Here is a 13224-nt window from a genome sequence, read left to right as displayed (position 1 = left end):
TGGCGACAAACAGAACAGGGGCAGTGCACGAGTGACTCTGGTAGCACATCGGCACAAGCTCTTGGTTACCTCAGTCTGCTTCTGACCTGTGGAGAACCGCTGGGCACGGTCTCCAACAGTGTCGCCGAAAAAGGCCGCCTCGTGAGATGGGAGCATCGAGAAAGCGAACTTTGGCGATTTCTCGCACCTCTGCAAGGTTTAGCCATGGGGCGCTTCTGGAGCACCAGGTTGGACATCGTCTGACTGAGGGCCAGCGCTGTGACTTAAACCACAGTCAGTCATTATGCGCAGCTCAACCCCGACTCAGAACTACCCTCGTGCATTGAGTGTTTTGGCCTTCCACAGACTTGTAGGATGGCCATCACATGCAGGGAAGAGGCGGTCTGCAATTAGCAGAGCCGCCCCACCACCAAGGGTAGTGAGAGAGGAAAAAAATGTCTGCAGATTTTGGCATGTTTTGCTAACATACTGCCTAAGTTTTTCACACACACATCCGGGCAGGCACGGGCAATTACGTGTCGCACTGCGCCCCCAGAGTAGCCCTGGAAAGTATGGCTGTCAAGTCTGAATCTGATTCAGCATGAGCACACACACAATTATAGTGGGAACTCAGCATCATCTTCATTTCCAGAGCCTAACAGCCCTCTCTCCGATGCAGCGATCAACATCTGATCCTCCCCTGGAGCCCCGAATGAAATGCTTGGTTTCTCATGAGAAGGACCAGTAATCCCATCCGGAAGCTGCCAGGCATGCGAGACAGTGAACGTGGCCGTCAAAATCGATGGCACACGGCATGCTGAGCGCTCAAGTCCTTATGAGAAAGGCAAGACGAACAACGTGCCGACGTGGTCATGCTCTCTTGAGAGAGCATAAACCACCCACGAATGCAGTCTCAGCATGTTTGCGATGCGCTAGAGGAGTGAGAGGCCCGAGGAGGTGGTCTCGTCGGGAACGCTCACTGTAATCCTCAGATCACCAGTGTCCAGTGCTATTAGCCAAAAAGTAGCCATTTTCTGGTGGCCACCAGAAGAGGAACTAGATCGGGGAATGGGCAAAGGGACTACACCTCGTTTGAGACACTTGAGTCTAGAGCTCCAAACGACGCGCACTGGGTTGCCGTGACAACCCACGCTGTCAACCATCAGGTCGACGGCACACGGCACGCTGAGCGGCTCAAGCCTTTTACGAGAAAGGGGAGACGAACAACGTGCCGACGTGGTCATGCTCTCATGAACAGGGTGGGAAATTAGCACCCGCCACCCGCCAATGGCGGGTACTTTTTCAAAGTGGCGGGTCACTTTGCCATGTATACCAGCCACAGTGGCGGGTGGATCATAATAATGCTGCGTTCACACCAAACGCGAATACAGCGTCAAATTCGCGTCTAGTTGGACGCTTGAACATTTTGAATCCATTCGCGCGTCCAAAGCGAAAAGGACGCGCGTAAAAAACAAGCGTTTGAAGCAATAATATCTGTCTGCAGAGCCGCAGAGCCACAGTTTTACCTCAGCAGTTTTACCCCGCACATGCGCAGTTTCACCTCAGCAGTTTTACCCGCAGAGTCCGTTTACCGTTACATTATACAATTTGTATTATGCATTTCCTTAACATGTACTTGCTAATCAAACACTTTATATGAACAAACTACTAATCTATAAAACACAATCGGTCTTCCGACCTTTTACTATTGTGTTGATATGCGCGAGGGAGAGAGATACAGCGCTCGTGTTGTTTGAAGGCGGTGAGAGCGCGCGCGCGCGGCCGGGGCTCTCTCTCTCTCTCTCTCTCTCTGTTTGAATGCGCCCTGTCCACTGATCTAAATAATTAGTTGTCACGACGACTTATTTGTTCCCTCGTTTTAATAAATCGTGGACACGTTGAACTAATTCCCTCCCTCATTTTGATTTAACGAATTACAACGTGGCCAAAAACAGTTTGATAGCCTACTATTAATTAGTGTTAAAGACCTATTTTTGTGAATTGGTGAATATTCAGGTGAATTATTTCGTGGCCACGAATTAATAATAATTATTAAACTGTTTTTTCTTACCTGTGAAGATAGCTCTTCAGTGAAGGCCGACTATTCTCGTACAGCTTTCCTTTTTTTGTGAATTGGTGAATATTCAGGTGAATTGTTTCGTGGCCACGAATTAATACCTCAGCACCTTTTACAAATTTGAGTACACAATATAAAACGAGGGAACAAATTAGTATAACCTGCTGAGGTATTATTAATTTGTGGCCACGAAACAATATATATTCAATAATATATTCATAATTCTTCCGGAATATTCACCAATTCACAAAAATATAGGTCTTTTTAAATATATTTACATATTAATATTCCAAAACTGCGCATGGGGTGAAACTGTGGCCACAGTAATAATACCTCAGCAGGTTATACTAATTTGTTCCCTAGTTTTATACCCCCTTTTTTTTTTTTTTTTTTTTTTTTTTTTTTGCTGCAGATGAAACTGTTCTTGCAGGCGCAGTGAGGGAAAAAACACTGAGATTAGGGCAATCAGTTCGTAGCTCTGCTTCAACTGTGCGATATAGTCACGAGGAGTGACCAAAATTTCTAACATGCCAGAAATTCATCCGACCATCCGATTGACGGCCGTGAGAGGTTAATCGCCTCTCGTTTCCCCCTGTACACTGCACGAACACTGCACGACAAAGCTGAAAATCGTTCCGACCCGAAAAAGAGTCGCACGAGTCAGAATTCGGCTCAAAATCGGACGAATATCGCACAGTGTATGCCCGCCTTAAAGGTATAGCGGAGGATTTTTTTACTTCCGGGTGGATCACCTATACTATTGGTCCTCCTAATTGTCAATCATTCTGGTGAATCAATCAAACTTATTCAAAAAGTGGAGAGGGTGGGTCTTAGCTAAAATCGTAAAGATCCTCCGTTATACCTTTAAGTCAAACGTGTGAATGCACAAAAAAAGCACCAAATAAAATCACTCGCGCATATCACGCCAAAAGCTCAATACGCCTCATTTGCCAGTCCAGTTCGCAAAAATTCGCGTCCACCGTGCCGCAGGACCACCAGACGTGCATAAACGCGTCTTTACATTGACTCTGAAGAAGACTAAAGTGACACTTTAATGCTATGTTACTGAGAGATGAGTCAAAAATTATTTGTTTTGTTCATGAAACATGTAGGCCTTTTTATTTGCCTATATTAATAAAATATGTATATATATAAAAAAAAAAAAATGAATTCCGGAAAAAGTGGCTGGTAAAAAATATAAGTGGCTGGTAAAATTGGGCATCCACCAGCCATTGTGGCTGGTGGGCAAAAAAGTTAATTTCCCACCCTGCTCATGAACCACCCACGAACGCAGTCTCAACACGCTTAAGCCCAGGCATGTGAAACAGTGATCATGGCCGTCAAATGAGGACAGGAAACGACCGCACCCAGAAACACGGTTTGAATGACATCTTGAAAAAGACGCAGTGTTAAACCGTGTGTGCTCTTTCAGGAAATTGATCTCTCTGGTGCTGAAGCACCCAGGGATGGCCAAACAGGACGATAATGCAAGCCTGATGTGAGTTCTCACATTCTCATTGAAGTCACAACATTCTGAGCTGTGAAAACAGCTGTTTTGCCAGCTTTCTGTGAGATCACGCCCAGCGCTGTCTGCGCTGTAACACCAACACCAGTTTGAAGAGGTGTTCTCCTGAAGAAGCAGACTCGGTATTTGAAGTTAAAACACTCTCAGATAAGATTGCAGAGCAGGAACAACATTCACCGCCTGGCTCCGAAGCGAAAGACAAAGAAGCGACGCACCTGCTGCTCACTATTTGCTTGTGCTGCGAGACAGAGCAGCTGTTGCAAATCATCGCATGCCAATGTGCATTGGCTCGTTTAGTTTACACTCGAAGTGGGTTGGTCTCTCAAGCGAGATCCCCATTCGTCAGATCACCTCTGATGTACGTTGAGAGTGACTGACGAAGGGGAACTGAACAGTTGCATCACTCTCAAATACAGTTTCAGCTGAAAGTACAATTTAATGCCAAATATTATGCTTAATTTCTACTTCTGTTTTAAAATGTGAGCTATAATGCAAACAAGTTTAGCTAAAAACAGAATATTATGAATTTTTCATACCCATAAGTTAATTGGATGTGAATGTTTTTCAGCATAAATACCGTCTTTCTCTTTCAAATAATTTCACATGCTGGATTAGACTCCTCTAGGAGCCATATTTGGCCCACAGGCTGTGTTTGACACGCTTGATTTAGATATTACAAGGGGTTAATGTAAGTCTTTGGAACTTCCAGAGCAACCATTAACAGCCATGGTTTTGTATTTCTGTAGCTTTACTAACTTTTTTGTTGTAACTTTCTGTGCCTCATAGCCTGTACTTTTCCAACCACAGATAATGTACATTGCTCTCTTCAAAACAAGGGTGTACAGACAAGAATGCACTTCATGTAGCTTTGCTAAATAAACAAAATAGACGGGTAGAATTTCAAGGCTGGCTTACCAAAAAAAAAAAAAACCAATATTTACTTAAAACGAACTGTATCTATTTGGTACAAAGGTCTCATGAAGGAGTTTGTTGCAAGGTTTTTTACTGGCAACATTTGTAGTGTGCGTCATCAGGAAAACTTGGATGAATCAAAAATATCCTACAATTGGCTAACTTGGATAATAGTTTATCCTGCTATTTTCATTTTATTTTGTTTGGCTGTATTCATATCACAAACTAGTTATTACCAGTCATTCAAGGCCACAAGATATCTTTAAATGGTTGTAGTGACTAGTGATTTACCTTAGTAAATTCATTTCTTATCTTGGATATCCATTATTCAATACATGTTAATGAAAAATGTTAAGTAAATATCTATATGCTATACAAATATTATTTCTTTAAGTAGGTTAGTGTTAACTGTTAAATGACTTAATATAAAATTGGGGTAGGGAACATAAAAATATCCAAGCGGAGCTCATGGAAAATCCTTTGAGGTTCATAATACCACAGGCACATTAGCTATTTCTGGTGGTTTCTAATTTGAATCCATCACTTTCTTAAAGGGGACATTATTAGAATTTATTAGGATTAACCCCTTGAGATGTATCATCTCGTTTTCGAGGGGGTCCTTACAATGAAAAACAATTACAACTTAAAGAACATAACAAGATTACAATTAACAATACATCAACAAACAGGCAAACAACAAAACACCACCCAAGAGAAAAAGAAAAAGAAGCAACAGTACACATAACAACAACGACAGTTTCAATGATAGCATGTGCAATCTACTTTAAAATAAGATAATAAAGATTGTTTAAACAACCGAAAAGAAGTAATGGATCTAATATCTACAGGCAAATTATTCCAGTCTAATACGGCTTTAAACATAAATGCTCTCTTACCAATTGTTTTTTTAACACGAGGAACGAAAAAGTAAGTCTGGACAGAATGCCTAACTTGGTGGTTTGAAGAAAAGAGTACAAAGTATTGTTGTAGATAACTAGGATAATCAAAGTAAATACATTTAAATATAAATTGGAGCCAGTGAATCTGCCTTCTCACATTCAAAGATGGCCACTGAAGTGCATCATACATTGTACAGTGGTGAGTGGAAAAGGAACATCCTAAAACGAATCTGCAAATTCTATTATATGCCGAATTAAGTGAGACAAGATCAGATTTTAATGCCGTCTGATAAACCACATCACAGTAATCAAAGAACGGAAATATTAATTGAGCAACTAGTTTCTTACGAACACTATAAGAGAAGCAATTTCGAGATCGATACAAAATACTCATTCCAACATTGACTTTTCGTAAAATGTGACTAACGTGTGGAAAGTTTAGAGTCAAGCCATACACCAAGATATTTAATAGTATCAACTCCATGCAGAGGAGTACCGTCTTTTCATGATATAACACAGGAACAGGTTTTGGAATTAAGTTTATGTCTAGAACCAAAAATCATAGTGTATGACTTGGTTTTATTAAGCACTAATTTATTAGCCAAAATCCAGTCTTGTAAACTATTAAAATCCGATTGAAGAGATAATTGAATTTGTATAAGATCAGAATTACATGTATATATGACAGTATCATCCGCATAAAGTTGTACCTGACAGTTTTTAAGAAGTAATGGTAAATTATTTACATAAATAGAAAAAAGAAGTGGTCCCAGAACTGAACCTTGAGGCACACCTCTTTGCTGAATCAGAAGATCAGATTTATTCCCATTTAGGACAACGCATTGTTTCCTGTTGTGCAGATATGAATTAAACCACAAAATTGTATTTTTTGAACAACCAATAACATGAAGTTTATCTAAAAGCAAATAACGATCAACCAAATCAAAAGCTTTTGTCAAATTAAGAAAAATAGCACCTGTGAGCTTGCCATTATCTGAGGCTGAAAACACATCATTAGTAAACTTAAGTAATGCAGTAGTTGTGGAATGATTAGACCTAAAACCAGATTGAGATGGTGATAGAATATTATTAATACATACATAATTTGAAAGTTGTTTATAAATTAATTTTTCAAAAACTTTAGATATAGAACATATAATAGATATTGGTCTATAATTATTAATATCAAGTACATCACCTCCCTTATAAAGCGGAGTAATGCGTGCACATTTCCAGATCACCGGCAACTCACATGTAGAGAAAGAAAGATTAAATAAATCAGCTAGTGGATACATAAGAATATGTGAAGTTAATTTAAGATACCTATTTTCAATTCCATCTAATCCTTCACCACTAGTCACTTTTAATTCATCAATGGCACTCTGAACATCAATTGGAGCAATCTTCCCAAATGAAAATGAACATGATGCAGTCTCATTACAAATATCAGTATTCAAGTAAGAGGCAGATACTAAAGTAGACCAAACTGAAGAAAAATGCTGATTAAATTCTTGCGCAATAGATAAGGAGTCATGAAGTATTGTATTATTATTAGCTCTAATTTGATTAACTGAATGTTTATTTGATGTATTAATAATGTTATCATATAATGTAATTAATAATGTAATGACATATCATGCTAAATCCACTTTTTTAGCCCTTAAATGCATTTTGTTGTATATTTGGAGTGTTTAGAAGTACAGAAAAGTTGAAATTATTCTCTTCAGGTGCTTCGTTGATATCTTTATATTCTGTTTTGGCCTTATTTTTCAACCTGTTCCGATTTTTCTGTTATCTATGACGTTTTGTGAACTATTACGTCACAGTATTTGCAGCAGAACTGCCAAATAAGGACATTGACTTCCAGCCCAACACTTCGAGCAGTCCGCCATTTTTATTTCTCGCTGCAATTTTGTAGTCCAAGCTCAAAGATGCAGAACTTACGAGAGGGTAAGTCAAAATGTTCGGTTGTTGGATGTAGTAACCCACACGCTTCATTACACCGTCTAATGTAGATGAACTGCCGCGCTTGTGACAGGGCGCATGTTTAACTGAAAGAACGAGCAGAGAGAGAGAGACCCGGTCGCGCGCACGCACTCTCTCTCTCTTCGGAGCCAGGCGAAAATGTAAACAAGACACCGTCTCCAAACTAGACGCTGTCTTGCTCTCTCTCCCTCGCACATATTAATCAAAATAAATCGACACGGTGGTAAAAGGTCGGAAGACCAAAGTTTCATGTGTAAATACAGTAACACACCATTGCGATACATCCATATGAAGACGTTGTTCTGCATGTTCGTCGTCTTCATTTTCATCTCGCTCCGGCTCCGACTATGGCTCGAACATGTAAGGCTGGCTGGACAAGTCTTCCGTTGTTGAAATTTTGTTAATAACGTGTGAATAAAAAGTTTCTGTGCCGCTAGATAATCGTATCTCTGCTATCAAACTACAAAAATGGCCGAACGGGGTGGAGTTGAACCGAGTGTCACCTCTGCATCCTGGAGAGGGGGCGGGGTATGAAGTGTCTCAATTGTATTTAAAGAGACCGCACCAAAACGAGTTGCTCTCAGACGCACATCAGAAAAGGGGTAGAAAAGGGGCCTGTGGAGCTATAATAATGAGGAATTCAGACCCAAGCATTGCAGTTCCGCTTTATATAGACTACAAATGTATGATTTATATGTCAAAAGGAACGATTTAAAAGCATGATATGTCTCCTTTAAATATCTTTCTATTCTCTGAAAGGTGGAGACTGTTGGTGATAAGTACATGACCGTAAGTGGCCTTCCGGAGCCCTGCACCCACCATGCAAAGTCCATCTGTCACCTGGCCCTAGACATGATGGAGATCGCTGGACAGGTGAAAGTGGACGAGGATCCTGTGCAGGTGATCACTCAGAATATTTTCTTGTCCCTGTTACAAGTTTAAACAAAAATGTTTAAAATATTACAATATTACAATATTAAAATAATACAATATTAAAAAAATATGTATTGCAAATGAGGTTCTTTTAAGGTCGTTTGTTCCAGAACATCTAATCAACAGGATAACATAGTATCACTGCATTCTGCAAGTCTGCAGAAGTTGGCATGCTGAGGGTGTTGAGAATTCACATGATGAGATACTGTGTACTGTTTAATATATGAAATTCTATATAATATGATATAGAATATGTGACCCTGGACCACAAAACCAGTCACAAGTCACACGGGTATATTTGTGGAAATAGCCAGCAATACATTGTATGGGTCAAAATTATCGATTTTTCTTTTATGCCAAAAATCATTAGGATATTAACCCTCTGAGGTCGCCCGTGCGTTTTGCTGGATTTTCTTCACATTGTAGCACTATAAACTTAAATTTCTCCGTCATTTATGGTCATACAGAAAAAAGAAATATAAAAAAGAATCTGTGATATTTCTACTTTTGTATGTGTCCACTTACAATCAAATCAAAACATTGTGCTTTTGTAAAATAAAGAAAATAAACAGGGTGTGCATTCTGCCTCTCCGTCGCAGTGAACTTTTTTTTCTTGAGCACGTCTATAAACTGAAACAAAACTCAGCAAATACTTGTCACACATTTATGAGCCATATACCTTTATAAACATTTAAGTGTGTACTTTTAAATGATCGGATTCAAACTGAAAACAAATATTCTCTGTTTAAGTAATTCCCACTCGCGCAAAAGAGATTGACATGCAAATCTCCACATGGAACGCGAACGCGCTCATTACCTCAAAAACAAAGCACCAAAACACTTCACAAGTCTCTGCTTTTCGTCGAGTTTGAAAGACGCGCCGTGAGCTTACATTGGATTTACCTCAGAAGAAGAAAAACGCGATTTGAAGACAAGAAAGATGTAAGGTAAGAAATTCTTCCATATTAGTTTGTTATTGTTGCATAAATTTCACATTGCAGTTGAACTGTTGCTAGATATGGTGAATATTATAATATTTAGACCCGTGTTTACTGTTACTGTGTTTGTGGATATCTGCTCAAACGTAGATATGTATATGGTAACCATAATGTTTTATATTTGAGCGCGATCGCGTTTGAATGTATCTTATTTTGGATCGCGATCGCCGCACCAAACTGCTTCATGTTTTTACTATTATCTAATTTCATATCATCATAACGAATGGAAACATTTGAAGTAACATGATAATCAATATATTTTTCTCTAGCTTAGTTGTTACTGAAATCTTTTGGAAGATTTATAGGCTGCTATAGGTTATTGTTATTATTTTATGCAGCACTGCGCATAGCCTATGCCTACAAGGCACAACACACCTGGTGTTCATTATATTATATATTGTTGGAAACATTTGTGTGTGTGTGTGTGTGTGTGTGTGTGTATTCTGTGAATTTTAAAAAGCAATTTTAACCAGAAAAATCTCAAATTTATTCCCAAAAATCGTGCAGGCCTTTCTCTTGATATCAGTATGTTCACTTTTTTTTTTCATTCAGGGCCCAGATGCCACTGAGTCCTGCTGACTTCAACATTCACATGAGTCTCTGTACATGAACATGGTAAAGTGAAAATCAAACACCTTGGAAATGAAAGGTATGTACAATGTTTTTAGGAATGGCAGAAAGGTCTCTGTCTTTGGATCATTGTTTTCAATAAGTGCTTTTTTGTCATTTGTTTTGTATCTTTGGATTATGTTGTGTTGTAAATAAATCCAAACAATCTAAAAGCCATTCTTTTTTAAATCTCCTCATTCTTTGTGAAAGGTTGGTCAGAATGACAGGGCCTGATAGCTCCTAATAGGGCCATTAGGGAGGGTCTTTGTCTTTCTCAGGTGTGAAAAGCCATACATATTAATTACCTCCGCATAAAGCTTTCTCACACAAAACACGTCGTAAAAATTTTAAATCAATATATTGTCTTCTCTGAATGAGCAGTCAGGGTGATTTTCACATAGTTTTAGAGCAAATATTCTAGGCTACGTCATACAATTTTCAAAAGTCTTGTGAAGAAATAATCAGTATGGGTTTCATGGCCTTATTTCAGTGAGAATTTTTTTTTGGTATTTTCACAAACCACGCATAAATGTCATTATCTCAAAACTACAAACTTTTACATACATGCTGCTGATATATTATTGTAGCAGAGTTTGTGCTGAATACAGTGTAATTAGACTTTAGCCATGAAAATGTCACAAGTAACAGAAATAACCACAAATGTCAGAGCATGTCAGAACACCTCCAGGGCCCAGAAAACAGCTCAGACCCCAGAGGGTTAAGTAAAGGTCATGTTCCATGAAGATATTTTGTAAATTTCCTACCATAAATATATATACAAATATTTTTGGGAGTGGATGCAACAAAATCGCGAACATATGGACAACTTTAACCCTCTGGAGTCTGGGGTGTTTTTGGGGTCCTTGAGATGTTCTGACATGCCCTGACATTTGTGCTTTTTTCAGTTGCTTATAAACATATCAATGGCAAAAAAAAATTACACTCTATTTAGCACAAACAGGACTACCATAATATTTGAGCCACATGTATGTACATGTTTTCATTTTTGAGAGAATAATGTTTATGCATGGTTATCGAAAAAACTAAAAATGAAAGTTTCTGAAATAAGGCCACAAAACACATAATAAATATATATCAATAAGACTTTTGACTAATGGATGTCATCGCCTAGGGTTTTTTCTTCAAAATGATGTGAAAATCATCCTGCCTAATCATTCACATAAAACGATACATTGATTTAAGTTTTGCGAAACACTTTTAGTTTGGAAAGCCAATATGCGGATGGTGCGTAAACGATCATGCATATTTAGTAGTTCACACCTGATTAGACAATGCCCCTGCATACTTAATGAGCCATTCATTCAGGTGTGTCACCTATAGCTAACTTAAATATACAAGCTTCATAAAAATGATCATTCTAGAAGAAAATTTCAGATGGCATTTAGAGGCTTTTGCATCTGAACTCTTCATATATATATATACACACACACACACACACACACACACATATACATATATATATATATATATATATATATATATATACACTACCAAATTGGTGCACAGTTGGAGGCATTGCAATTTTTATTTTTTTTTTCACAAATTGTGCTTGCAAATTGTATAATATCCAAGGTAAACATGTCTAGTAATTGTGCAGTTAATTCTCATACTGTATTTTCAGTTTTGGAATATTTATCCTCTCCCCAAATTTGTCACTAATAAAACACAATACAAATTATTTAAAGAAAAAAAAAAAATTACTAGTTTACATCTACCTTATAAATATATATTTTTTATTAAAAAGGTTACAATTACAACAACAATTCAAGTGTAATCTTTCTTTTTAAAAACTAAAGTATACAAAACGTATTATTTGATGACTTTATTTTTGATAATTTTTGATATTTTTCCTCATCTCAGTAGGCTATAGCAATAGAGTTTGCTAAAAGCTGTTCATTCAATACAGCAGTATTTGAAAATCGATAATATTTTGTAAAATTACATTTATATTTGCATTTATGTCAAAACCTAGACACTTTTTTCAACATATTTCAGTCGATTTTTAGTCATCTCAGTATAGCAATACTAGTTTGCTAAAACATCATCATTCCTTCACACACGCGATTTAAATTTAAACTGTCTTTTGCGAGCTGTGGTAAACAGCGCGCATCTATGCCGTTCATTCATTCATAAACAGAAACCCGATTCACGTGAGAAGGAAAAAATCTTACTACAGCATTCCTCAGCTCGCTCCTCGATATACCCGCACTTCTGATATACATTTTCCATTATTATTATTCCTCACAGCACTGCAAGACGGTGTAAACAAGTAGGCTACAATGATCTGATTCAACTTGTTTTCTCGAGCTGATATGGGGGCGTTCACAGTTTGCACGGATTGCCTCAGCCATTTGCGTTTGAATAGCGCGCGCTCTCCGTGGGCGGAGTCACATTACAAGTAATTAGATGAGATGAGAACGACTGACATCTCGCTATTTTCTTACAGATTACATGAACTGAGAATATTTGTTTTTTATATAAATTACTTCATTTAAAAGAAGAGAATTCAAGCTTCATGCCTGTGTGTCTGTATGCCTGTTTGACTGAGTATTCGCTGAGTTACAGTTCATTTTCGGACGCGTTTCAGAATGGACTACACTGACAGAGAGAAGGCAGAACTCGCTTCGTGTTTATTTTTCTTTATTTGGCAAAAAGCACAACACTTTGTTTTTATTGTGAGTGTACACAAAAATAATACACATTTAACAGAATCGATTGATGTATGAAACTCCTATGGAAAATCAAAGTCAACAGAGTATTTATGAGTTTCTTTTACACTGATAAAAAAAAAGCGACCTGGTATCGCCGGCGATACCGCCGACCTCAGGGGGTTAAAAGCGATTCCCTTTCAAGGAAACTTGTGTTGCGTCGAGATGACGCTTTGGGAACGCTCTGCGTAATTCCGTCGTGAAGCACTTGTGAAATCAGTCCATTGGCGTATATGCGGATGATGTCATGGCAGGAAGCTATAAAGCGCACCCAGACCAAATATTGTCAGCTTCTGTGTCTTCAGCAAGCGCTCTGTGTAAAACTGTCTCTGTCTATTTATTGTTGTTTGTCCACAAGCATATTATATATCTAGACAGGAATATAATGGCAAGCAAACAGCATTTTGGATCGTGTGTTCCTCCCTGCCCTCGCTTCATTACGAGTGGGGACACACGATTTATGTGTTGTTTGTTTGGGAGTAGAGCATGCACGGTCAGCTCTATTAAAAGGGGGCTGACAGTGTTCATTCATAAATTATCGACGTGTAACATATGCACTATCGAGAGTTTTAGCTCT

General features: G+C 38.4%; 2 protein-coding genes across 2 annotated transcripts in view; one reads left to right on the top strand and one right to left on the bottom strand.

The window, feature by feature from the left end:
• gucy1b1 (guanylate cyclase 1 soluble subunit beta 1) overlaps window positions 1-13224 on the top strand; it is a 102442-nt gene that overhangs the window by 46832 nt on the left and 42386 nt on the right. The window contains exon 11 of the mRNA XM_079863643.1: window positions 8138-8278. Coding sequence (XP_079719769.1) covers window positions 8138-8278 — 141 coding nt within the window. The remainder of the gene's footprint in view (window positions 1-8137; window positions 8279-13224) is intronic.
• Window positions 1-13224, bottom strand: part of LOC307153899 (uncharacterized protein) — a 226227-nt gene that overhangs the window by 180408 nt on the left and 32595 nt on the right. The window lies entirely within an intron of this gene.

The sequence above is a fragment of the Squalius cephalus genome (assembly GCF_949319135.1).
Source record: "Squalius cephalus genome assembly, chromosome: 2".
Lineage (NCBI taxonomy): Eukaryota > Metazoa > Chordata > Actinopteri > Cypriniformes > Leuciscidae > Squalius > Squalius cephalus.
The sequence above is the reverse complement of the archived record's forward strand: the minus strand, read 5'-3'. Positions and strand labels throughout refer to the sequence as shown.